The sequence below is a fragment of the Sapajus apella genome, unplaced genomic scaffold, assembly GCF_009761245.1.
Source record: "Sapajus apella isolate SASKATOON/1434 unplaced genomic scaffold, GSC_monkey_1.0 scaffold28, whole genome shotgun sequence".
Classification (NCBI taxonomy): Eukaryota; Metazoa; Chordata; class Mammalia; order Primates; family Cebidae; genus Sapajus; species Sapajus apella.
The window spans coordinates 20,327,969-20,353,813 of record NW_022436968.1 but is presented as its reverse complement, the minus strand read 5'-3'; the positions used below and the strand labels follow the sequence as shown (position 1 = coordinate 20,353,813).

Here is a 25,845-nt window from a genome sequence, read left to right as displayed (position 1 = left end):
ATGCTCTCTCTTAAAAAAAAAAAAAAAATGATGATGATGATGATTATTTGAGGAGATAAAAAAACAAGACCCAACTATATGTTATTGTTGCCCATAAGAAACCCACTTTAAATATAAAGACACAGATAAATTAAAAGGACAGAGAAAGATACACCATGCTAACACTAATTGATAAGGCAGGAGTAACTATATTAACGTCAGACAAGTAGATTTCAGAGCAAGGAAAATCATAGAGGATAAAGATAGGCATTATGTAAATGACAAAGGGGTCAATTCTCCAGGAAGACACAACAATCCCCTGTGTATGTGCCTAACAACAGAGCATCAAACTATGAAGCAAAACCAGATTTAAATGTTTTTAGAAATAGACAAATCCACTATAATAGTTGGAGATGTCAACACCCCTCTATCAGTAACTGACAGATCCAGCAAGCAGAAAATCAGCAGAATATAGTTGAACTGAATAGCACCATCCATCAACTGGATGTACTAACATTAATAGAACACTTCCTCTAACAACAGCAGAATATACATTCTTCTCCCACTTGTATAGAACATTCATCAAATAGACCACATACGGGCCATTTGACACACCTTAACAAAGGTAAAAGAATAGAAATCATACAAAGTATGCTCTCAGACCACAATGGAATTCAACCAGGAATCAGTAACAGAAAGATAGCTGGAAAATCCCCCAATACTTAAGAGATTAAAAAACACACATAGCCGGGCGTGGTGGCTCAAGCCTGTAATCCCAGCACTTTGGGAGGCCGAGTCGGGTGGATCACAAGGTCAAGAGATCGAGACCACCCTGGTCAACATGGTGAAACCCCGTCTCTACTAAAAATACAAAAAATTAGCTGGGCATGGTGGTACGTGCCTGTAATCCCAGCTACTCAGGAGGCTGAGGCAGGAGAATTGCCTGAACCCAGGAGGCGGAGGTTGCGGTGAGCCGAGATCACGCCATTGCACTCCAGCCTGGGTGACATCAGTGAAACTCCGTCTCAAAAAAAAAAAAAAAAAAAAAAAAAAAAAAAAAAAAAAAAAAAAAAACATAATAAATAAACACAGGAGTCAAAAAGGTAGTCTCAAGAGAAAGTTAAAAAAAATATTTTGAACTAAAAAAAATGGCTGGGCACGGTGGCTCACACCTATAATCCTAGCACTTTGGGAGACCAAGGCAGCTTAAGCCCAGGAGTTTGAAGCTGCAATGAGCTATGACTGTGCCACTGAGTTTCAGCTCAGACAACAGAGAACCTGTCTCTAAAAAAGAAAATGAAAATGCAACTGCTATGTAATAAGGAATTTGGCTGGCCTTTGTCCCCTAGAACTCTTGGGTCACTATGGGCATTGTAAATGAGTAGTAAGATTTTAAAAGGCATCTTTTATTTTGAGCAGTAATTCTCAACAATGGGTTTAAAATCTTCAATAAATCATGCTGTAAACAGATGTGCGGTCCTCTAGGCTTTGTTGTTCCATTTATAGAGCACATGCAAAGCAGATTTAGCATAATTCTTAAGGGCCCTAGAATTTTCAGAATGATAAATGAACATTGGCTTCAGAAATCCTAAGCTGCATTAGCCTCTAACAAGAGAGTCAGCTTGTCCTTTGAAGCTTTGAAGCCAGGTACTGACCTCTCTTTGCTAGCTATGAAAGTCCTAGACGGCATCTTTTTCCAACAGAAGGCTGTTGCATTTACACTGAAAATCTGTTGTTTGGTGTAACCACCTTCATCAATGATCTTAGCTATATTCTCTGGAGAACTTGCTGCAGCTTCTACATCAGTATTTGCTGTTTCACCTTGCAGTTTTCCGTTAGGGGTGTGACTTCTTCCCTTAAACCTTATGAACCAATCTCTGCTAGCCTCCAACTTTTCTTCTGCAGCTTCCCCACCTCTATTAGCCTTCACAGAGCTGAACAGAGTTTGAGGCCTTGCTTTGGCTTAAGGGAATGCTGTGGATGGTCTGATCTTCTATCCAGATTACTAAATTTTTCTCCATATCAGCAGTAAGGCTGTTTCACTTTTTTCTCATTTGTGTGTTCACTGGAGTAGCACTTCTAATTTCCTTCAAGAACTTTCCCTTTGCATTCACAACTTGGCTAATGGGTGTGGGAGGCCTACCATTTGAGCTCTCTCAGCTTCCAACATGCTTTCCTTATTTAGCTTAACCATTTCTAGCTTTTGGTTAAAGTGAGAGATGTGTGGTTCTTCCTTTCACTTGAACACTTAGAGGCCATTTAGGGTTATTAATTGCCTAAATTCAATATCGTTGTGTCTCAGAGAACGGGGAGACCTGAAGGGAGAGAAATGGGGGAAGAGACAGTGGATGGAGCACTCAGAATACCCACAACATTTAGCCATTAAGTATGCCATCTTCTGCAGGTGCAGTTTGTGTGTCTCAAAAACGATTGCAATAGTAATATCAAAGATCACTGAGCACAGATCACCCATAATGATATAACAATAATTTATAAGTTTGAAATATTGCAATAATTACCAAAAATGTGACCCAGAGACAAAGTGAGCACATGTTGTTAGAAAACTGGTGCTAATAGACTTGCTCAGCACAGGCTTACCACAAGACCTTCAATTTGTAAGAAACACAGCATCTACAAAGGGCAAGAAAGTGAAGTATGATCAAACAAGGCATGCCTGCATTAGGGTTTCAGGGCTGGCTCATCCACTTTCGCTGCAGATGCAGAGCTGAGTTCAATGGTGGGCATAATGGGTGGTTGAGGAGCAGGCTGAAGTAGAGCTAGCACTCCCAGCCCCACGTCTTTCCTACACAGCAACTGTTTGTTTATTTATACAAAGTTTTTGCAGCAATAGGGTCTTGCTGTGTTGCTCAGGTTGGTCTGAAATGCCTGGTCTTGAACTATCCTCCTCACTACGTCTCACAAAGTGAGGAGATTATAGTGGACCAGAGTGACTGTTCAGTGTTACCTGTTAGCTTCCTGAGGAAAGAAATCTGAAATTCAAACATGGAAAGATGCACAAAATCTTTGTTTGCTTGGGGAAAAGAATTGTTTAGGAGATAGAATTTTGCTTTATATTTATTGTGACAATCTGACGAACATTAATTTGCTTCATAGGTACCTATACACAAATTCTTATCCCATCGTGGGCTAGAACTTTTAATTATTATAAGACTATGTACTCTGCTGTGTATATGTGTTTAAGTGTCATAGAAAAATACATTCCATGGAAGAATGTGGCGCAGGTATCAGCAATTTTAGTTGTATTACATTGTGAAATTCAAAGGCAAAGAAAATGGTATTAAAATCACATTCTTTACCTCATATGGTTCTACTTTTATAAAATGTCCAGAGTAGGCAAATCTACAGAGACAGAAAAAATGAGGTGGTTGCCCGAGGCTGAGGACTAGAGGGTGAGGGCTAAGGGATATCTTTTTTGGGTAATGAAAATATTCTAAAATTGACTGTGGTGATGGGTGTATAACTCTGTGAATATACTAAAGGCCATTGAATTGTATGCTTCAAATAGGTAAATTGTATGGTACGCAAATTATAGCCCAAAAAAGTTGTTAAAAGAAAACAGACTTGCTCTGTTGATATATCCCACTGTGGATTTTAAAATGTTTAATTTAAATATACATTAAAAACACAAGTAGCTGACAGATGTTGAGAGTCAATGATAAGAATAAGGGCTACAGAATATAGATAAAAGCCAGGTGAGCTGCCATTTAATTGTGTTGTAGTATAAAAACATCTGATAAAAATTCAGTCACCGCTGAAGCTTACAAGTTTTACATATAATTTTGAGTATCTAGAGGGGATGAAAACTTATAAAGTTAAGATGATCTTATCAGTAGAAAAGATATTCTAAACCATTTTAGCCCAAAGAAGAATTCTGATTGCCTAATTTAACTTTGTAAAGGAGAAGGAAATCTTATAGCTCGTCTCTGTAAACCTCACAGCTGGAGCATTCTAACAGCACCTTGCAGTTTCCAGTTATCAAAGTAAGTTACTTTATATACTAAACTAAGAATTTCATAATAGAAATAATGCAACACCAGGGGGTGCGGTTATCATGAAATAATTACACTCCTGAGAGATTACAGGCACAAGGCTGTACCCCAGGGGTGTGATTATCCCATGATAACCACATCCACTGAAATTGCCTTATTGCAAAAATAATCTCTATTCACTGGTGAGACATTATTCAATAGGTGATTTTTTTTTAAATGAAAAGACTTTTTTTTTTTTTTAGCTTGAATCAGCAAGTGGATTAGAAAATTGGTCATTTTTCATTGCATTCAAATTCAGAATACACCACCATTATTATTTGCTTTCCTATTTGATATACAATTTTGATTTTGTTTTTGAGAAATCTTTAAGGGTTTCTATTAGCTTTAGTTAAGTACTGCTGCTAATTTAAGTCAAACTTTAAAGGCATTAACTGAGCAATACAATTTTAAATAATTTACTTCTGTGTACAGTTGGTTTTTTTAGGTTTTTTTTGAGATGGAGTTTTGCTCTTTTGCCTAGGCTGGAGTGCAGTAGCATGACCTTGGCTCACTGCTCCACTTTTGGGTTGGTTTCAAGTGATTCTCCTGTCTCAGCCTCCCAAGTAGCTGGCATTATAGGTGCCCGCCATCACGCCTGGCTAATTTTGTATTTTTAGTAGACGGGGTTTCACCATGTTGGCCAGGCTGGTCTCAAATGCCTGACCTGGTGATCCACCCACCTCGGCCTCCCAAAGTGCTGGGATTACAGGCATGAGCCACTGTGCCTGGCCTACAATTTTTAATTCTTCTAAAACAATGTTCATCTAAAAAACTTATAAATGTAATTTACCTTCACTAATGGAAATACCGGTAAGCCAACAAGATGAAACTAAAATTAATGTTAATATTTGTCTGTCTCCTTCCAATCCTTTTTCTAAAAGTATCTGTCTATCTACATGTCTACCTCAAGATACAAAGAGAAACACAAATGTAACTACTCTGTTTTATAACCTGCTTTTCTTATTTGATCAAAGGTTGTAAACAATATCCATATCATTAAGAAATCTTCATATCATTTAAAATAGCTGCATAGTATAGTATTCCATTGTAACAATATTCTATAATTATTCACTTAATATCCTTTTATTGGATATTTAGTTGTTCTTTATCTTTTTTTTTTTTTTTTTGAGATAGAGTCTCCCTTTGCCGCCCAGGCTAGAGTGCAGTGGCACAAATTTGGCTCACCACAACCTCTGCCTCACAGGTTCCAGCAATTCTAATGCCTCAGTCTCCTGAGTGGCTGGGATTACAGGTGCACACCACCATGCCCAGCTAATTTTTATGTTTTTAGTAGAGATGGAGTTTCACCATGTTGGCCAGGCTGGTCTCAAACTCCTGACCTAAGGTGATTTGCCTGCCTTGGCCTCCCAAAGTGTTGGGATTACAGGTGTGAGCCACTGTGTCCACCCTCTCCTTTACTAAAATATTATACACAACCCTTTGTGACTAAATATTTGAACACATCCTTGATTATTTCCTTAGGATAGATTCATGACTTGTAATAAGTAAAACATAATTTAAAGAAACAGAAAAAGGTACTTTGCTCCCAAATCGTCAACTGTTCTTACATATAGTTTAAGCTGATGGTTCTTGACCTTGATGACGCCTAAGAAATAGATCAGTAACTTTCATCATTTTATGTGGCATAAAGATGGTGAAAGTTACTGATTTTGTAAATCATAATTTTATCATACAGTTCAGATATTCTAAGATACATGATTTAAAAAATTAAAATACCCAAGGTATTTACAAATATTTGTTCTCATACCATGTCAGTTTGAATGGAAAAACTGGAAATGGAAATTTCCCTAACACCTTATTCTATAAAGACTGAAGCAAAGAATTAATTCAGTCTGCTAGTTATTTCTCATCATGAACATAGCCTTTACAACACACCGGTAACTCTGCTTTTTTTAACTGTTCCAATTATTCTGAAAATATATTTAATATGGGAGTACAAAGGAAAACATTAGCCTTCTGAAGAATATCATGTGACATTCAGTGTTTGAAAAGCCTAAATTTTAAGTTTCTTTTCCAATTTTAATTAATCACACATTTTAACATAAAAAAATTATCTGTAATTTCACCAGATTAACATATTAATTGTTTTCATTTTTCTGCTTCTTTCCAGTCCTAATTTACATGCCCCTAGATTTATATTAGAATTATAGCATAGATTCAATTGCTATTCTTTAGTTTACTTAAGATATCAACAGTTTAGTTTGCCATTCCCCTAGTGTTGGATATTTAGACTGTTTACAAAGGTGAAAAATTAGAAATGATGTTGAAAATGTCTTCTCTCACCTTTAAAAAAAAAAAACTCTTTTAACACATTACCATCTTTCCTTTATATTATCCCTCTGCGTGTGTTTTGCCTGTTTCTTCCTACAAGCGAAACATATGCGCGCGCACGCGCGCACACACACACGCACGCACGCACGCACGCACACACACACACACACACATTCCATGGCATTAATTTTGCTTACAGTGGTTTCACCAAACTTTCAGATTGTGAACAGCATCTTTGGGGAGCAAGATGCTCAGACTTTTCCCTCCTCTCAGGACTCTTCTTCAACAGCCCCTCTGCAACTGCGGCTTGGGAACCAACATTCACACAAAATATTTAAGTGAACCTTTTACTTTAGGTAGGTTTGAGAAAACACTGGCTACAGCATCAGTGGCCAAATCCTTTTGGCCAGCTTTTTAAGAGCCATTCAAATCTGTTGTTATCATTTAAAGTCATCCAAGTTAAATCTTCTGTGCTTATGTTTCTCTTCTAATCTTTGTTTTTCAGTCAACCTTTCCTTCTAAGTTTTAATTCTTCAAAGCTCATTTTAGTCCCACCTCCTCTATTAGCTACATAATTTAACACTGTTACTCTCTATTAAATAGAGTCTTACATAATACTGTACTTTGTTTTCCTGACTAGGTTGTAAACTGGGATTACTCTATGTTAATTTGATGTGTCTGATTAGATTATAAACCAGGGGCTCAGCCTGTATCTTCTATGAGCTTGGATTCAAAAAATAAAACTTACTGGCTGATGTATAAGATGTCAAATACAACAGAGTTGGCAAATACAATTATTTCAAAAAGTAAACAAAAAACTTCAGTTCTAAGAATTAAGCAAATGGAGGCAGAGAGATGTTAAGCACCTTGCCTAAAGTTATACAGATACAAAGCAGCAAAACGTTTAGTAGCTATCTATGGAGCTACATAGATGCCTGGCTGTAAACCTGGCTGCAAACAAGACATCTATGTAGCTCCACAGCTTCTCAGCCTGTGTGCTTAACCACTAAGTACAGGGCTCCTCAGAAATGATGGTTTCCTCTATATGAAAGGGTATTCCTTTTGCCTAAGGTGCTCAATGCTCTTTTCCCCTGTCTTGCCTGTCACCATCCTTCCTGTCATTCAGGTCTCAGCTTAACATTGCTTCCTTAGAGGAGCCCTTCCTGACCACTTAATCTAAAGTAATTCCCCATTTAGTTCTCATCGCAGTATCCAACTAAATATTCATCACAGAACTTATAAATATCTGACATTTTCTTATTTATTAGTTTACTGTGTGTCATCCCAATATAATGAAAGGTGTTGGTATTGCGTTCCTAGAGCCTAGAACAATGCCTGGCACAGAAAAAGTGCTCCATAAATGATGACTGAATAAATATGTTTATCTTACCAACTACTGATGAACACTTAGGGTTGTTGCCAATCTTTCACTACTATAAATCTTAGAAAATCTGGCTTATCACATTTTTATTATAAATTACTGGAAGGCGAATTTCTAAAAAGGTATGCGTGTTTTTCAGGCTTTTGATATATATCAGCAAATATATAACCTCTCCAGAAAGGTTGCTTTAATTTATGGAGAGGATTAAAATGTTCATTTCGGCTGGGCACAGTGGCTCACACCTGTAATCCCAGCACTTTGGGAGGCCAAGGCTGGTGGATCATGAGGTCAGGAGTTTAAGACTAGCCTGGGCAACATGGTGAAACCCCATGTCTACAAAAAGTACAAAAATTAGCTGGGCATGGTGGCTTTATGCCTGTAGTCTCAGCTACTCAGGAGGCTGAGGTGGGAGGATTGCTTGAGCCTGGGAGGCAGAGGTTGCAGTGAGTTGAGACCCATGTCACTGCCCTCGAGTCTGGGAAAGAGGATAACACACTGTCTCAAATAAATAAATAAATAAACAAATAAATAAAATGTTCACTTTACCACACTTGTGCCAATACTGGATGCATACCTTTTAAAAATCTTTACCAAATTTGACAGGCAAAATGGTAATATATTGTTTTAGTTTTCATTTGTTATTCATGTTGTTGAAAATATTTTCATATGTTTAATGGTTATTTGAATTCCGCCTTTTGTAAACCATCTTTATGTTCTTTGCGCCTTCGTGTTTGTTTGTTCATCTTCCTCATATTGACTTGAAAGAACATTTTCGTTTTGGAGATAGTCTCACTTTGTCACCAGGGCTGGAGCACAGTGGTGCAAACGTGGCTCACTGCAGCCTCAACCTCCTGGACTCAAACGATCCTCCTGCCTCAGCCTCTTGACTAGCTGGGACTACATGTGCAGATCACCAAGCCCAGCTAAATTTTTTTGTATTTTTTGTAGAGACAGGGTTTCATCATGTTGCCCAGGCTATCCTGGACTCCTGGGCTCAAGCAATCCTCCTGCCTTGGCCTTTCAATGTGCTGGGATTACAGGCATGAGCCACCGTGCCCAGCCCTGAAAGAACATTTTATATATTAGGGTTATCAGCCTGATGCAGAGAAACCATACTATTTCCACAAAGGTAATGCTTCTCATCCTCTCCCACCCAGGTGCTCAATTCATTCAGAGAAAAAGAATCACTAATAAGTAGACTTCACAAGCCTGGTTACATACATGCTAAAACTTGATAGAAACCAAATGATTGAACATTTTTTTCTAGTTCATTCCCTTGATTCTGAAAAAGTTCATTTTACCAAGGAATAGTACTACAGTAAAACCCCATCATAAGAGGGGCCCAAAACTGTCAATTGTATAAATTGAGTGACTGAGTTATTATAAGGTGGCTGGAGAAGAGCCAATAACCAGCTTTATTATAACTGAATTCACATAATTGTGGGCATGTTTTTGTGAGGTTTTATTGTTTTCAGTACTCTTAAAAACAGGTTGACTATTCAGTTAGCACAAGTTCTTTTGATTTTTAGCAGACTTTCTAACATAGACTCAAGAGAAATCAAGTCTGTTGATTAATAAAAGAAAGCACTAAGTCTGGAGTCTATGTACTCAGGATCAGAGTAAGACAAGGTTGAGGCATAAAGGTAACTACTACTTCCGCCTGACCCAAGTCAACCCACGAGTCATGCGGTTACAGGGGCACTACAAGGTTAAGGGTGAAGGAAAAGATGAGAAAGATGCAACCCCTTCCAGAAAACAGTTTATACTTTTCAGATATAACAACAAATCCCTGTGACTAAAAAACAGGGGTCAGAAATATTTCAGTGCATTTCTGAAATATTTGTACTTCTGAATGTTTGTACTTATATTTGTACTTCTGAATATGTTTGTACTTACTGAAATATTTCAGTACATTTCTGAAATATTGCTACTTCTGAATATGTTTGTACATTATGTACTGAAAACCCATTTTCAGAAATACAATTTGTACTTCTGAAACAAAATATTTATATTTCTCAAAATGGGTTTTCAGTACATAATGTATGCTACTCCATTTTCTTTGGAGCTTTATTTCCTTTGAGGCCTTTCTCCCTTCTTCTACTCATAAGCTGGGGGCAAGGGAGGAGAAGGTATTAGGTATATAAACTTTTAAGGGTACCTGTACTGTGGTATTTGTGGGATGTTCTTTTGTCAGAGATTGCCACACTTAAGTCCATATCAGTACTGTCTCACCTGACAATACTGAGCAAATAATTTCCTCCTACTTCAACTGAACAAATAGTTTCCTTCTACTTAAAAGGGGGTTACTGGCCAGGCCTAGTGGCTCCTGTCTATAATCCCGCCACTTTGGGAGGCTGAGGCAGGCGGATCACTTTGAGCCCAGGAGTTTGAGACCAGCCTGGGCAACATGGCAAAACCCTATCACTATTAACAAGTACAAAAACTAGCCCGGCATGGTGGTGTGTGTCTATAGTCTCAGCTAGCTACTCAGGGGGCTGAAGTGGGAAGATAGCTTGAGCCTGGGAGTCGGAGGTTGCAGTGAGCCAAGACTGCATCACTGCCCTCCAGCTTGGGTAGCAGAATCAGACCTTGTCTCAAAAAAATAAATAAATAAAAAGGGCTGAGCACAGTGGCTCACACCTATAATCCTAGCACTTTGGGAGGCTGAGGCAGATGGACTACCTGAGCTCAAGAGTTCCAGACCAGCCTGGCCAACATGGTGAAACCCCCTCTCTACTAAAAATACAGAAAATTAGCCGAATGTGTTGGCAGGTGCCCATAATCCCAGCTACGTAGGAGGCTAAGGCAGAAGAATTGCTTGAACCCGAGAGGCGAAGGTTGAGGTTGCAGTAAGCCAATATTGGGCCATGGCACTCCAGCTTGGGCAACAGAACAAGACTCTGTCCCCACCTTACAAAAAAAAAAAAAAAAAGTTTTTTGTCATGCCTGTAATCCCAGCACTTTGGGAGGCCAAGGCAGGCAGATCACTTTGAGCTCAGGAGTTCAAGACCAGCCTTGGCAACATGACAAAACCCTGTCTCTACTAAAAGTATAAAAATCAGCCAGCGTGGTGGTGTGTGCCTATAGTCCCAGCTACTTGGGAGGCTGAGGCAGGACAATCGCTTGAACCCAATAGGCAGAGGTTGCAGCAAGCCAAGATTGTGCCACTGCACTCCAGCCCAGGCAACAGAGTGAGACACCATCTCAAAAAAACAAAAAACAAAAAAACCAGACAAACTCATCATTCAGCAAATTCCTAAACTCCTAATAGGAGGACTGGCACTTTGAATCCTATATCGGCTTGCTGGAAAGAAGCAGGAGCTCTAGCTATAGAATAGAGGCTAAAGATCGTATGCTGATTGAGAGTGAACCCTGGGCTCAGATTGAGGCAGCTATGAGAGCTGAAGGGAGTCTAAGGAGGTGCATCACAGGCATTGGTGGCCTCAGAGGACAGGGCTTCATGCCCAGAGCTTCAATAGAGCAGTCCTGCTTTGTATGTTCTTATACTGAGGTTTCATGTAAGATTTCTTTAAAAAAAAAAAAAAAAAAAAAAAAAAAAGGGTTCTGTAGCTGCTTTAAAAATGCAGCAAATCTTCAAGTTGTACTATCACCCTTATTTTAAAATAAGGAGCTGAAGTTCATAAAAGTAAAAGGACTTGCTTAAGGTTATAGTATTAAGCAAATTATTTCTATCATGATCTATTACAAGTTAGGGTTGGATTATCGTGCCTGTTTCAATAATATACTAACAAGGCACTGATAAATCTAAGTTAAAACATCTCAGCTTAGTATCTTTTTAGAAAAAGAACTAAAATGATCTAAACCAAATTAGACCAATTTTCTGAAGGAGACAGTAATATGCAGGACAGTAAGTAACTTTAAGTCAAAAACAATTTTAACATACTCACCTTTGTTTTTATCTCTGTACTAAAAAGAGATGGCTGCTGAGGCTTTCAGTCCAGTCTAGTTTTACAATTCAGGAAGGTATGAATAGGAGAAAATACCATTTTATCTTCCATTTTTAGGCTACTAACCTGATCAAGTATGTTTAATGTATTTTACTTCAAAACTTAGTTCATAGGGCCTTTGGCTGGAAAAATTAAACTTAATCCTATTACACAGCATTTCAATTCAACATCAGCGTTTCCCATTAATCATATTTTGGGAATGGTCTTAGTCCAAAAAAAGAAAAAACAAAAACAAAAAAGCCACACACACAAACCCACATAAAACAATACCAAGAAAGAGTAAAGGAAAATGTTGTTTAATCTTTCCTTGTTTGTCCTATCCCAAAAACAAATCATGTCTAGTGCCTACCTGAGCCATCAGTGGGCACCGAACTTGCATTGATTCCAGAAAGACCAAACAAAGGACATTCTCGATCTGTGTTAACATGACCCCATTTGTGACATTTAATGCACCTCACATTTCGAACCTGAGAAATAATGAATGTTATTTTGGTTACTAAAATAGTAAGAATCTAACCAATGTTGAAATTCCTATTCCTTGACAGAATTTAAGCTAAAATTACATTTTTAAAAGATCTCCAGGGAAAGAGACTCTGTAACTATGTTTGGTAATTTAATACAAAGACTAAAATCTTTCACTATAAATTTTGCCTAGAAGCTAAGCTGAATCCCATTTCTTTTTGCCTTTTACTTGGTGGCAATATAATGTCATCCAAAAAGAAATGGTAAAATACCAAAAAGAATTAGGTCATTATGTGAAGAATTTAAGCTTAAATTCTCTAATTTTAGTAAGTTTCAAATTTCTAAACCAGGAGCTGGTAAATATTTTCTGTAAAGGTCTAAATATAGTAAATATTTTAGGCTTTTTGGGACAGATGTTGTCTATTATAACTACTCAATTCTGCTGCTGTCATGGGAAAACAGGCATAGCCAGTAAGTAAATGAACAGGCAAAGCAGTGTTCCAATAAAACTTTCTTTACCACAAGGATTTGCCCTCTGATGATAGTCTGTCTGATTCTAAAACAATAATAGGTTTAAATCTTTTCTTAACCTTGAGCTAATTCTCCAAATTTTTAGAAAACTGAAGAGACCAATATCATTGTAGCTTTCACTATAAAGGCTTGATTCCTATGTTTTATCAGTCTACTACATTTAATGTTTTCTCCTTTATTCCTTATATTTTCTGATACAAATAAAAACCATAGTGCCCCTTTTCAGCTTACACACCTTTCAGGCAACAATATAAAGATATATTTATTAAATAAAAATTATTCTTAAAGTGTAAAATATATGTCACTTGCCTGAATACCAAAGGGCTGATCTCTGATGTTCATGTCATCTTTGGCATATCTATTAGAGGAAATGTACAAGCACAATATTAAGAATAATTTAAAATACTGAAGAGCAGTTAATCAGAAAAATAGTTTTATAGTTCTAAGAACATTAAAAAATATATTACTTCTGTAAACATTTAGAACTATAAAATCTATCTACTGTTTCCAAACACCATTTAGTTATTATGTGTCTAGTCTGATAATTTGTGATTTTAAAAACATGAAAAAGTATATAAAACAAAAGACTACGATCAAGCAGATTAGCTGAATAAGACAGCTAATTAAAATAATTAAGAATAACTTTTCACATCAGTTGCCTCCTCTAATGATTGAAAAAGCAACATAAGATGGGATATCAGGTAAATATAAATTTAATTATACATATCTTGTCTTAGAAGTAAACCAGTCCTTACTTTTCTCGTGGGGCTCCTTTCTGCCATTCAAATTTGTATTCAGTCTCTCCCTCTGTTTCTTCTTTCTAAAAGCATTCATTGAAAATTCTTTTAACTTTTCCATAAAATACAATGAATTGCAAGTAAATTCAGAAAAAGAAAATAGTCCTTTACCTCTTTGTTTTCTTGATTGCGTATCAAAAATATGGAAGAAAAAAGGTATGACAAGTTAAAAATGTCAACACAAAAGTCTACCGTATACTCATGATATATTATATAATTGTCACAAGAGTTCATTGGTTTTACTTTTTTTCTTCTTTCACAAGATAAAAATTTAGACCATTGCAGGATAAAATACAAAGTAAGAGATAGTACTTAATAAGCATGTTAGTTCCTAGTTTTTAAACTTTTTACTGTGCATTGACAGTGAATATGTTTTTTTATTTGCAAAATATTAAATAGTAAGAAGGACTATACATATGCAAATTATGAAAGAATAAACGTACTTTGGACATGAAGGTTTTCCTCCTCCTCAAAGGGCACATTATGAAATATTACCAGATTAGAAAGGTATTTTTTAGTATTTATTGTGTTGTATGATTATAGTTTTTATTATCTTCACAGGATAACAGCAATTTTAAAAGATAAATGGCAACTTTAAGAAAATATCTGTCATAGTTTTCAATCTTTAGCTGCAAACACATCAGAGACTTAAAAGGAAGGAGGCCGGGCACCGTGGCTCAAGCCTGTAATCCCAGCACTTTGTTTGGGAGGCCGAGGTGGGTAGCTCTCTTGAGGTCAGGAGTTCAAGACCAGCATGACCAACATCGTAAAACCCTGTTTCTACTAAAGATACAAAAAATTAGCCAGATGAGGTGGTGCGTGCCTGTAATCCCAGCTACTCAAGAGGCTGAGGCAGGAGAATCGCTTGAACCTGGGAGGCAGAGGTTGCAGTGAGCCAAGATCGTGCCATTGTACTCTAGCCTCAGCAACAGGGAGAGACTCCGTCTCAAATTTAAAAAAAAAAAAAGAAAGGAAAGGGAAGAGATTATGTACCTTTTTTAGCTCCTGGTGGGGCTTCATACATGAAATTAAGGCCATTCTTTACACGTTCATCTCCCATAAGCAATCTAAGTGAAACAAGACAAAGTTAATAATTTCATGTAGGACGAAAAATATCACAGAATAATCCACTCCCCACCAAAAAACCTAAGGGAATTAAGATAAAATATTTTTGTTAGAAACAGAGTTCTAAAACTTTACTCCACTGACTAGATTACATCTGAAATATCTGAAGGGAAATCAAACAGTGCTGCCTCTTTAGTAACTGGTTATAAGCTCTGAGACTTTCTTACTACCTGAGAGATCCTGGCCATCCTAACAAAAAAGGGAAAAAATGACATGGTCATTTTTCTTGCAGGATTTTCCTTTTTTTTTTTTGAGACAGAGTCTTACTCTGTCGCCAGGCAGGAGTGCAGTGGTGTGATCTCAGCTGACTGCAACCTCCGCCTCCCAGGTTCAAGCGATTCTCTTGCCTCAGCCTCCTTAGTAGCTGGAACTACAGATGCACACCACCACGCCAGGCTAATTTTTGTATTTTTAGTAGAGACGGGTTTCACCATGTTGGATGGTCTCGATCTCTTGACCTCATGATCTGCCTTCCAAAGTGCTGGAATTACAGGCGTGAGCCACCGCACCCAGCCAGGATTTTGATATTTTAATGATGTTAATTTAATATAAATTAAAGTATATATCTTATACACTTTAAATGCTTTAAACAGGTGTATAACATACACTTTAAACAGGTGTATATACACAGCTGTATATATAGCTGCATATATACACCTGTTTAAAGTGTATGTTGTTTTAAATATATTTAGACTTTTGGAGCCATCACTATAATCTAATTTCAGAACATTTACATTATCCAAAAAATAAATCTTCTACCCACTAGCAGTTACTTCTCATTCCCTTGCTTTGTCCCCTCACCTTCTACCTCTCAGCTCAGAGCAGCCACTAATCTACTTGCTCTCTCTGTAGCCTATTCTGGACATGTCCTATAAATTAGATCATATGTCATGTGGTCTTTTGTGACTGGCTTCTTTCACACAGCGTAATGTTTTTGAAGTTGACCTATGGTATTGCATATATCAGTACTTCAGTCCCTTTCATTGCTGAATACCACTCTATTGTAGGGATGTAGATCCCTGTGGCCTTTTACTTTTTTTTTTTTTTTTTTTTTAAATAGTTCTTTATAGAATCCAGTGGATATAAAGAGAGGAATTATAATCATATCATATATCCTTTGTGATTATCTTTTGCAAATATAAGGAGAAATTATATACACTCTTTAGCCGTCTTCTTTATTATTTTTACTTGGATCTTGTGAATTAAAACTTTGACTCAACCAGTCATTCCATTTGTTACAGAGCTTTTTTTTCTAAACAGCCTAGCATACCTTTTTTTAAACAGAGCTCAAACAGGGAACTTTAAGTGTTAAAACAGAACTATAAAGAATGTGATTTCTGTCATGCAGAAAATAAGTAACAATAATATTAGATTACAATCCAAAGAAATATCGATGAGTTTATATTGATAGAAAACAAATAATAACTAGATAAGGGAAATTCTTCCTTACAAAGGAATTCAAATTAAGAAATGTAGAGGGAATGACAGAAATACAAAATCGCTATTAAAACACCACATAAATAAATAATTGACGCAGGCAATATCTATTGATGAATATCAAAATTCGGCAAAAGTCCAAGGAGAAACACTATTTGCAGGGCTTCAAATGTTAATTAATTACAAAGGGAAAATAGTAACTTTTTTTTAAGATAAAGAATAAACATGAACACTACGATCTGTTTCAAACCCAGTTTTCCACCTCCACTCTGTTTTTATCCCTCTAACTCAACAACTGTTTCCTGACACCTTCTTTTTTCCCACAGTGCTGATGTTTAATATGTTTTTACCATTAATATATATAAAATAGGGCTTTAAAACAGTGATGCTATTGACATTTTGGACTAGAGAGTTCTTTGCTAAGTGGAGCTGTCCTGTGTATTCTAGGCTGTTGTGCAGCATCCAGCGCCTCCACCCACTAGAAGCTAATAGTACCCCAGCCTGCAGTTGTGACAATCAAAACATTGTCAAAACAGATTCTCCAAACATTTTCACATGTCCCCTGGGCAAGGGTTGCAAAAAATGGTGCTCAGTTGAGAACCACCTATCTAAGTCCTTATCATTCTTCAGATTTCAGCTTTAATGTCGCCTCTTCCATAAAGTTTTCCTTGTTATCCTAACTGGAATTATTCTTTCCTATACTAACATACTGTATTTTTAAAAGCAGTGTGTGTTTTTAATATATCAGTTATTATATTTGGCTTTGAACTATATGTATGTATCTCTTACTAAGGTTTCCTAAGGGTAGAGAGAAATTATACTTTACACACTTTTACAGGTCCCTATCCTACCACTTATCATCATGCATGGAGTAGGTACTCAACAAAAGTTAACAAGATTAAATAAAATTAGTGAGAAGGCTACTCAACTTTTATTTCTTTTATTTTCCTCTCAATATACTATATTTTAAATAGTAATATTTAAAATAGTTTAGTATTACTTTGCTAAATTCCACATTTTGATTAAAAATTGAACTTCATGAAAAATTTACCAAAACACCACTATTCGATTGCTTAACCAAGAGAAATCAGCATCAGTGTTAGATTTGCATATACAAACACAATAGCTAAAGGCAGGTACCATGTTAGAAGACACCAATGAAATACACTAGTCACAATACAGCTTTTAGCAGAACAATGACATGCGTATCAAGTAGTCACTTTTCTTCTTGAAGGTGTCCTAGGTATCTTTTCATTTGAGTGTGTTAAAATAAGTTTCTAAGAGGTCTCAGCAGTTCAAGTGTGGACGTTTATTGTTCTTCTAAGCTTTGCCTAATTTGAGACTTCCTCAAAGACTGTATATGAGTCACATGAATCTGTGTTTTATATGAATCATGGTAAAGCTGGAAAAAGAGGCCATCTACAGGTATGAGAGTAAAAGAGAAAGCCCTCAGGGAAAGAAATGAATCCTCTAACTGGGCATTCGATTCCAAAAAACTGACTTAATATATTACTCAGTAGAAATTTATTCCCATGAAATTGATAATTCTAGAAATACTGGCATAGCATTTCTTACCTATTATCATATGATTCTTGTTCTTTAAGATATTGCTGCATTAATTCTTCTTGTTTCTTCTTATCATAAGATATTTTCTGTTCTGCCATCCATACCTAGATTAATGAAGTAAAATTATAAATTAAATTGTTGGATTTAAGTTAAACAAAGCTTGCTTTTCTTGTAGTAAAATGTAAAATGCAACTGTTTAAAGCACGAGTGACTAATCTTTTGGCTTCTCTGGGCCACAGTAGAAGAAGAATTGTCCTGGGCCACACAAAATACACTAACAATAATGATAGCCAATGAACTGAAAAAAAGAAAAGAAAAGAAAGGGCCAAAAAAATCTCACAATGTTTTAAGGAAGTTTACAAATTTGTGTTGGGCTGCATTTAAAGCCATCCTGGGCCACATGACCCACAGGCCAAGGGCTAGACAAGGTTGGCTGAAAGTTTACAACATAATCCAATTTAGCCATAATTATATCATCACAAACCTGAAAAATCTGAAGTGCCTTGATATGAGTTTTTTTCTTTTTGACAGAGTCTGGCTATCACCCAAGCTGGAATGCAATGACATTATCTCAGCTCACTGCAGCCTCTGCTTCCTGGGTTCAAGCGATTCTCCTGCCTCAGCACTCCTCAGTGCATATGCCACCGCACCCGGCTAATTTTTGTAGTTTTAGTAGAGATGGGGTTTTGCCAAGTTGGCCAGGCTGGTCTTGAACTCCTGGCCTCAAGTGATCTGCTTGCCTTGGCTTCCCAAAGTGCTGATATAAGTTCTTAAATCCAACCACTCAAAATAGACTTCTAGGCTAAAATGACAAACTTGAGAACCACTCCAGGCAGATATGGTATAACAACTTACTTCATTTGGTCCCTATGTTACTTCAGAGAACAGAACAAGCATCTCTCTATGCAGATTACGTGTAGCGTATGTAACTTAGCAGGGTTAAGTAATGGCCACAGACAGCACTGGGTGTCACTGACACCCTGAGAGAGAAGGTGGGGGAAAGAGAAAGGAAATAAAGGTAGCTGCAGAAAAAAGGGAAGAGATGAGAAAAAAATAAGACACAAGTGTATCGGATGTTCTAAAGTTGCTCAGGGACATGAACGCCATAGGCTACATGTGCCCCTATGTGAAATTCTCAAATTATAAAAGTGGTGAAGATAGAAAGCCCACATAGGTTATGAGAGAGAGAGAGTGTGTGTGCATGTGTGTGTGTGTGTGTGTATTTGAAATAGGGTCTTGCTCTATTGCCCAGGATGGATGGATTCAAGCAATCTTCCTGCCTCAATCTGCCAAGTAGCTGGGACTACAGGTGTGCACCACCATGCCCAACTAATTTTTAAATTCTTTGTAGAGACAGGGTCTCACTATGTTGCCCAGGCTGGTCTTGAACTTCTGGGCTCAGGTGATCCTCCAGCCTCAGCCTCCCAAAGTGCTGTGATTACAGATGTGCGTCACTACTCCTGGCCATGCAAAGATATTTAATCACGTTACTTCAGGTTTAAAAGGTATTAATACCTCCCTTCCACCTTCAGAATAAAGGACAAAGTGTTTGACAACCATTCAACAAAAGCAAGTCAAACCTTTTTCTCCAAACATGCTGAAGTTTTAAGAGGGTAAATTTGAGAACAAACACTTACATTGAGATAATTTATAATTATTACCTGTGGGTTGGGGGCAGATAAGTATGGTAAGGAGGGGGTAGAACAAGGCTGCCATTATTCAATTTTAGAAGCAAAACAAGGGTATTTAATAGCATTTTAAAAGTAGCACTGAGACAGGAAGGGTCTATGGGGACAGTTTGAGATGTGAACAATTTGAGATGTAAGAGGATTAATATGGAGATAAAAGCAAAACAGGTATGAATAGAACCTGTTAGGAACAGAATGTACCTAAAATTACTTTTGGAGTGAGTTTCTGAACATTCCTTCCACTGCAATGTTAGTGGAAGAAAAATCTACACTTGGGATAGGCAGTAAAAGGCATTCACTGAAGCCCAAAATGTAAACAGTGCAACAGAGAACTGTAAGGCTTCATTGCGTGGTAGAATAATATATCACTTCTAACAAAAATAACTACCATTTATTTAAAACTTTAGATTTTATGAAGTTATAGCTGAGCATGGTGGGTCACATCTGTAATCCCAGTACTTTGGAAGGCCGAGGCAGGAAGATCACTTGAGGTCAGGAATTCAAGACCAGCCTGGCCAACATGGTGAAACTCTGTCTCTACTAAAAATACAAAAATTAGTTGGGCCTGGTGGTGTGTGCCTATAGTCCAAGCTTCTTGGGAGGATGAGGCAAGAGAATCGCTTGAACTCGGGAGGCAGAGGTTGAAGTGAGCTGAGATTGCGCCACTGCACTCCAGCATGTGTGACAGAGCCAGACCCTGTCTCAAAAAAATTTTTTTTTTACAAAGTTATTTCACTAGTGTCAATTGCTTGAGCTTAAATACATATTGAGAACTTATCGTGGACTGGAATAAGAAATAATAAAACATACTCCTGCCTTCTGATGCTCAGAATCTGCCAATAGAAAATCACTAATTTTTCTGCATGTTTAAACTATTTCATAATAAAAAAGAGATAAAAATTGTGAAAATAAATAGCAATAAAGTTTGGTATCTGCGCCAACAGTGCCAGATAAAGAAATAGTACATGACAGTGATTAACTTCGGAAGGCAAAGAGGAAGGTGGCTATCATAGAATGTTTATTTTATTTTATTTTCCCCGAGATGGAGTTTCATTCTTATTGCCCAGGCTGGAGTGTAATGGTGTGATCTTGGCTCACTGCAACCTCCGCCTTCCAGGTTCAAGTGATTTTCCTGCCTAAGCTACCCGAGTAGCTGGGATTACAGGTGCCTGCCACCACACAAGACTAATTTTTTTTGTACTTTTAGCAGAGACAGGGTTTTGCCATGTTGACCCGGCTGGTTTTGAACTCCTGACCTCAGGCAATCCACCCACCTTGGCCTCCCAAAGTGCTAGGATTAGAGGCATGAGCCACCACGCCCAGCCCACAGAATGCTTTATAGCAAGTTTTGGTTTTTAAAAGTTACATTTAATATTTAAATATTGTATAACATTGCCTACCTATGTATATTATTGTATAAATGTATAACATTGACTACCTATGAATATTAAATTTAAATTTAATATTATTCTTCCAAGGATATATTATACATCTTTCCAAGATGTTCTAATGCATATACATGCAAAAGAACATACACAATTCTTCTTATATAAATGGTAACATACTTTACACAAACACACACACACACACACAAAACATGTATAAAATTATATACCATGGAGATCTGATATGGTTTGGCTGTGTCCCCACCCAAATCTCATCTTGAATTGTAGTTCCCATAATCCCCATGTATCATGGGAGGGAGCTAGTGGGATGTTATTGAATCATGGAGGCGGTTACCTCCATGCTGTTCTCATGACACTGAGTGACTTCTCACAAGATCTGATGGTTTTATAAGGGGTTTTTCCCTTTTTGCTCAGCACTTCTCCTCACCACTGCCATGCAAAGAAAGATGTGTTTACTCCACTTCTGCCATGATTTTAAGTTTCCTGAGGCCTCCCTATCCCTGCGGAACTGTGAGTCAATTAAACCTCTTTCCTTTATAAATTACTCAGTCTTGGATATTTCTTCATAGCAGTGTGAGAATGGATTAATACAGTAAATTGGTATGGGTAGAGTAGAGTGCTGTTAAAAGGATATCTGAAAATGTGGAAGTGATTTTAGAACTGGGTAACAGGCAGAGGTTAGAACAGTTTAGAAGACTGAGAAGATAGGAAAATGTGGAAAAGTCTGGAACTTCTTAGAGAACTGGAGGGCTCAGAAAACAGGAAAATGTGGGAAAGCTTGGAATTTCCTAGAGACTTGTTTAATGACTTTAACCAAAAAGCTGATAGTGATATGGAAAATGAAGTCCAGGATGACATGGTCTCACATGGAGATGGGAATCTTTTGAAAAGTGGAGTAAAAGTCACTCTTGCAATGCAAAGAGACCGGCAACATTTTGCCCCTGCCCCAGATATCTGTGGAACTTTGAACTAGAGAGAGATGATTTAAGGTATCTGGCAGAAGAAATTTCTAAGCAGTAAAGCACTCAAGAGGAAGCAGAGCATAAGAGTCTCGAAATTCTGCACCCCGACAATGCAATAGAAAAGAAAACCCTGTTTTCTGGGGTGAAATTCCAGCTGGCTGCAGAAATTTGCATAAATGAGAAGCCAAATGTTAATCACGAAAACAATGGAGAAAATGTCTCCAGAGTATGTCAGAGACCTTCACAGCAGCCCCTCCCATCAAAAGCCTGGAGGCCTAGGAGAAAGGAAAAAATGGTTTCCCGGGCTGAGTCCAGCCCCCCACCTGTTGTGTACAGCCTTGGAACTTGGGACCCTGCATTCCAGCTGCTCCAGCTATAGCTAAAAGGGGTCAATGTACAGCTTAGGCCATTGCTTCAGAGTGCAAACCCCAAACCTTGGCAGATTCCATGTTATGTTGGGCCTGCAGGTGCACAGAAGGCAAAAATTGAGGCTTGGGAACCTCTGCCTGGGTTTCAGAAGATGTATGGAAACACCTGGATGTCCATGCAGAAGTTTGCTGTAGAGGTGAAGCCTTCATGGAGAAACTCTATTAGGGCAGTGTGGAAGGGAAATGTGGGGTCGGAGCCCCCCCACAGAGTCCCTACTGGGGTACTGCCTAGTGGAGCTGTGAGAAGAGGGCCACTGTCCTCCAGACCCCAGCATGACAGATCCACCAACGGCTTGCTCTGTGTGCTTGGAAAAGCCACAGACACTCAACACCAGCCCATGAAAGCATCCAGGTGGGCTGTACCCTGCAAAGCCACAGGGGCAGAGCTGCCCAATGCTGTGGGAGTCTACCTCTTGCACCAGCACACACTGGATGTGAGACATGAAGTCAAAGATCATTTTGGAACTTAAAGGTTTAATGACTGATCTACTGGATTTCGGACTTGCATGGGGCCTGTAGCCCCTTTGTTTTTTCCAAATTGTCCCATTGGGAACAGGTGTATTTACCCAATGCCTGTACTCCTATTGTATCCAGGAAGTAATTAACTTGCTTTTGATTTTACAGGCTCATAGGTGGAAGGGACTTGCCTTGTCTCAGATGAGACTTCAGACTTAGACTTTTGGGTTAATGCTGGAATGGGTTAAGACTCTAGGGGATTCTTGGAAGGGCATGATTTTGTTTTGAAATGTGAGGACATGAGATCTGGAAGGGGCTGGGGTGGAATGATACGGTTTGGCTGTGTCCCCATCCAAATCTCATCTTGAATTGTAGTTCCCACATGTCATGGAAAGGAGCCAGGGGGAGGTAACTGAATCACAGGGACGGTTACCTCCATGCTGTTTTCATGATAGCGACTGAGTTCTCACAAAATCTAATGAATAAAACCATCAGAAAAGGAGCTTTTCCCCTTTTGCTCGGCATTTCTGCTGCCATGTGAAGAAGGACATGTTTGTTTGCCTTTCTGCAATGATTTTAAGTTTCCTGAGGCCTCCCCAGCCCTGCAGAACTGAGTCAACTAAACTTCTTTCCTTATAGATTACCCAGTCTCAGGTATTTCTTCATAGCAGCATGAGAACAGACTATTACAAGATTGTTACCAGATCAGTAAACAAACGCTTTCTTCTTTTGAGTGGTAAAGCTGCATATTTTTCTACTGTGGAACTATACCATAATTTATAATTTATTTAAGTAGTCTCTTACTGTATGAATGGACATTCAAGAAATTACCAATATTTTGCTATTACAAACTTTACCACAAGAACTCAATACACAGGTAATTTCACACACATTTGGCAGGGTTTTGAAAAGGATCAAGGCATTGCCAAAGGGAAAAGCAGGGCAAGATACTATTGGCAGAGGGAACAATTCAGGCAGAGGCCCAAAGATATAAAATAGAATGTAAGTTAGTTCGATATTACTAACGTATAAAATCTGAGGGAAGGCCGAGGCGGGTGAATCACCTGAGGTCAGGAGTTTGAGACCAGCCTGGCCAACATGGTGAAACCCCATCTCTACTAAAAATACAAAGATTAGCCAGGTGTGGTGCTGCATGTCCATAATCCCAGCTACTCAGGAAGCTGAGGCAGGAGAATTACCTGAGCCCGGGAGGTGGAGGTTGCAGTGAGCTAAGACTGTGCCACTGCACTCCAGCCTGGGCAAAAGAGTGAGCCTGTCTTAAAAAAAAAAAAAAAAAAAAAAAAAACTAAGATGAGAGAATAGCAGGAGTGGAAGGAGAAAGAAGATGGAGTGAGATTACTTGGACTCAATCCTGTAATATTTTAATAAGGGGCTGAAAGAGATCATCAGGTCTGTGCTTTAAAAAAAAAAAAAGACAATTCTATTGAAATAACTTACATCCATACAATGGAATATTATTCAGCAATAAAAAGGAATAAAGTACTAATAGATGCCATATCATGGGTAAACTTCAAAAACATTATGGTGTGGCTGGGTGCAGCAGCTCACGCCTGTAATTCCAGCACTTTGGGAGGCCAAGGTGAGCGAATCACAAGGTCAGGAGATTGAGACCATCCTGGCCAACATGGTGAAACCCTGTCTCTACTAAAAATACAAAAATTAGCTGGGTGTGGTGGCATGTGCCTGTAATACCATCTACTTGAGAGGTTGACAGAACTGCTTGAACCAGGGAGGTGGAAGTTGCAGTCAGCTGAGATTGTGCCACTGCACACCAGCCTGGCTACAGAGTGAGACTCCGTCTCAAAATAAATAAATAAATAAATAAATAAAAACAAATACTCTACTCTTCATGGTGAGAGTAGCCAGTCACAAAAGACCACAGATCGCATGATTCCATTTATTTATTTATATTTACTTATTTTTCTTTGTTTTTCCCAAACCACATGGAATGGAGCATGATTCCATTTAAATGAATTTCCAGAATAGGCAAATCCACAAACAGAAAAGTAGATTAGTGCTTGTCTAGGGCTGGAGAGAGGGAGGAGAGTTAAGGAAAAATGGGAGTGACTGATAACAGGTACGGGGGTTTCTTTTTTTTTTTGAGATGGAGTCTTGCTCTGTCTCCCAAGCTGGAGTGCAGTGGCCCAATCTTGGCTCACTGCAACCTCCACCTCCCGGGTTCGAGTAATTCTCCTGCTTCAGCCTCCTGAGTAGCTGGGATTACAAGTGCTCATCATCATATCCGGCTAATTTTTGTATTTTTAGTAGAGATGGGGTTTCACCATGCTGACCAGGCTGTCTCAAACTCCTGACCTCAAGTGATTCACCTGCCTTGGCCTCCCAAAGTGTTGGGATTACAAGTGTCAGCCACCTTGCTCAGCAGGGGTTTCTTTTTGGGGTGATGAAAAAGTTCTAAAATTGTTTGTGGTAATGATTACTCAACTCCATGAATGTATTTTAAAACCACTGAATTGTACATTTCACATGCGTGATTGTATGATATGTGAATTTATCTCAGCAGAGCTGTTAAAATGAAAAATGACTATTCTGATGGCTGTGTAGTGAATGGATTTGAGAGGAGTCAAGATTGAAGGCACTTAGAAAATGCAACAATCTAGGTGAAAGACGAAGAAGGTCTACACTAAGACACAGGCAGTAGTGACAGACAGAAGATATGGATTCAAGAGCTATTTGGACGGTAAGACCAATAGCATTCAGTAATTGACTAGATAAAGGAGTGATGGGAAAAGGGATGAATCCTGAGCTTCTGGTTTGGGTGACAGGATGAAGAATTGTTTTGCTATCTCTGTTTCTACCCATATGAGATAGCAAGTATAAAAAGGGCAGATTTGGAGTAAAAACTTTTACTTCAGATATGTTGAGTTTGAGGTGCCTATAGGACATCAAGATGCAAATATCTAGTAGATAGCTGTCTTGAGCCACATCAAAGTTAAAAACAGAAAACTGGGACTGCAGATTTCAGAGTCATGAGTAATCGGGCTAGTTAAAATGGGCTGGCCCAAGTGTGGTGGCTCACCCCTGTAATCCCAGCACTTGAGAGAGAGGCTGCGGTGGCCGGATCATGAGGTCAGGAGTTCAAGACCAGCCTGACCAACATGGTGAAACCCCGTCTCTACTAAAAATACAAAAATTAGCCAGACATGGTGGCACACACCTGTGGTCCCAGCTACTCAGGAGGCTGAGGCGGGAGACTCACTTGAACCCAGGAGGCAGAGGTTGTAGTGAGCTGAGATCGCACCACTGCACTCCAACCTGGGCGACAGAGCGAGACTATGT

At 38.3% G+C, this 25,845-nt stretch overlaps 1 protein-coding gene across 1 annotated transcript in view; it reads right to left on the bottom strand.

Annotated features, from left to right (window-relative positions):
- Positions 1-25,845, bottom strand: part of CIR1 (corepressor interacting with RBPJ, CIR1) — a 46,751-nt gene that overhangs the window by 18,124 nt on the left and 2,782 nt on the right. Inside the window, exons 2-7 of the mRNA XM_032292916.1 lie at positions 17,597-17,691; positions 14,453-14,526; positions 13,571-13,581; positions 13,418-13,482; positions 12,972-13,020; positions 12,019-12,136 (exon numbers count right to left, since the gene is read on the bottom strand). Coding sequence (XP_032148807.1) covers positions 12,019-12,136; positions 12,972-13,020; positions 13,418-13,482; positions 13,571-13,581; positions 14,453-14,526; positions 17,597-17,691 — 412 coding nt within the window. The remainder of the gene's footprint in view (positions 1-12,018; positions 12,137-12,971; positions 13,021-13,417; positions 13,483-13,570; positions 13,582-14,452; positions 14,527-17,596; positions 17,692-25,845) is intronic.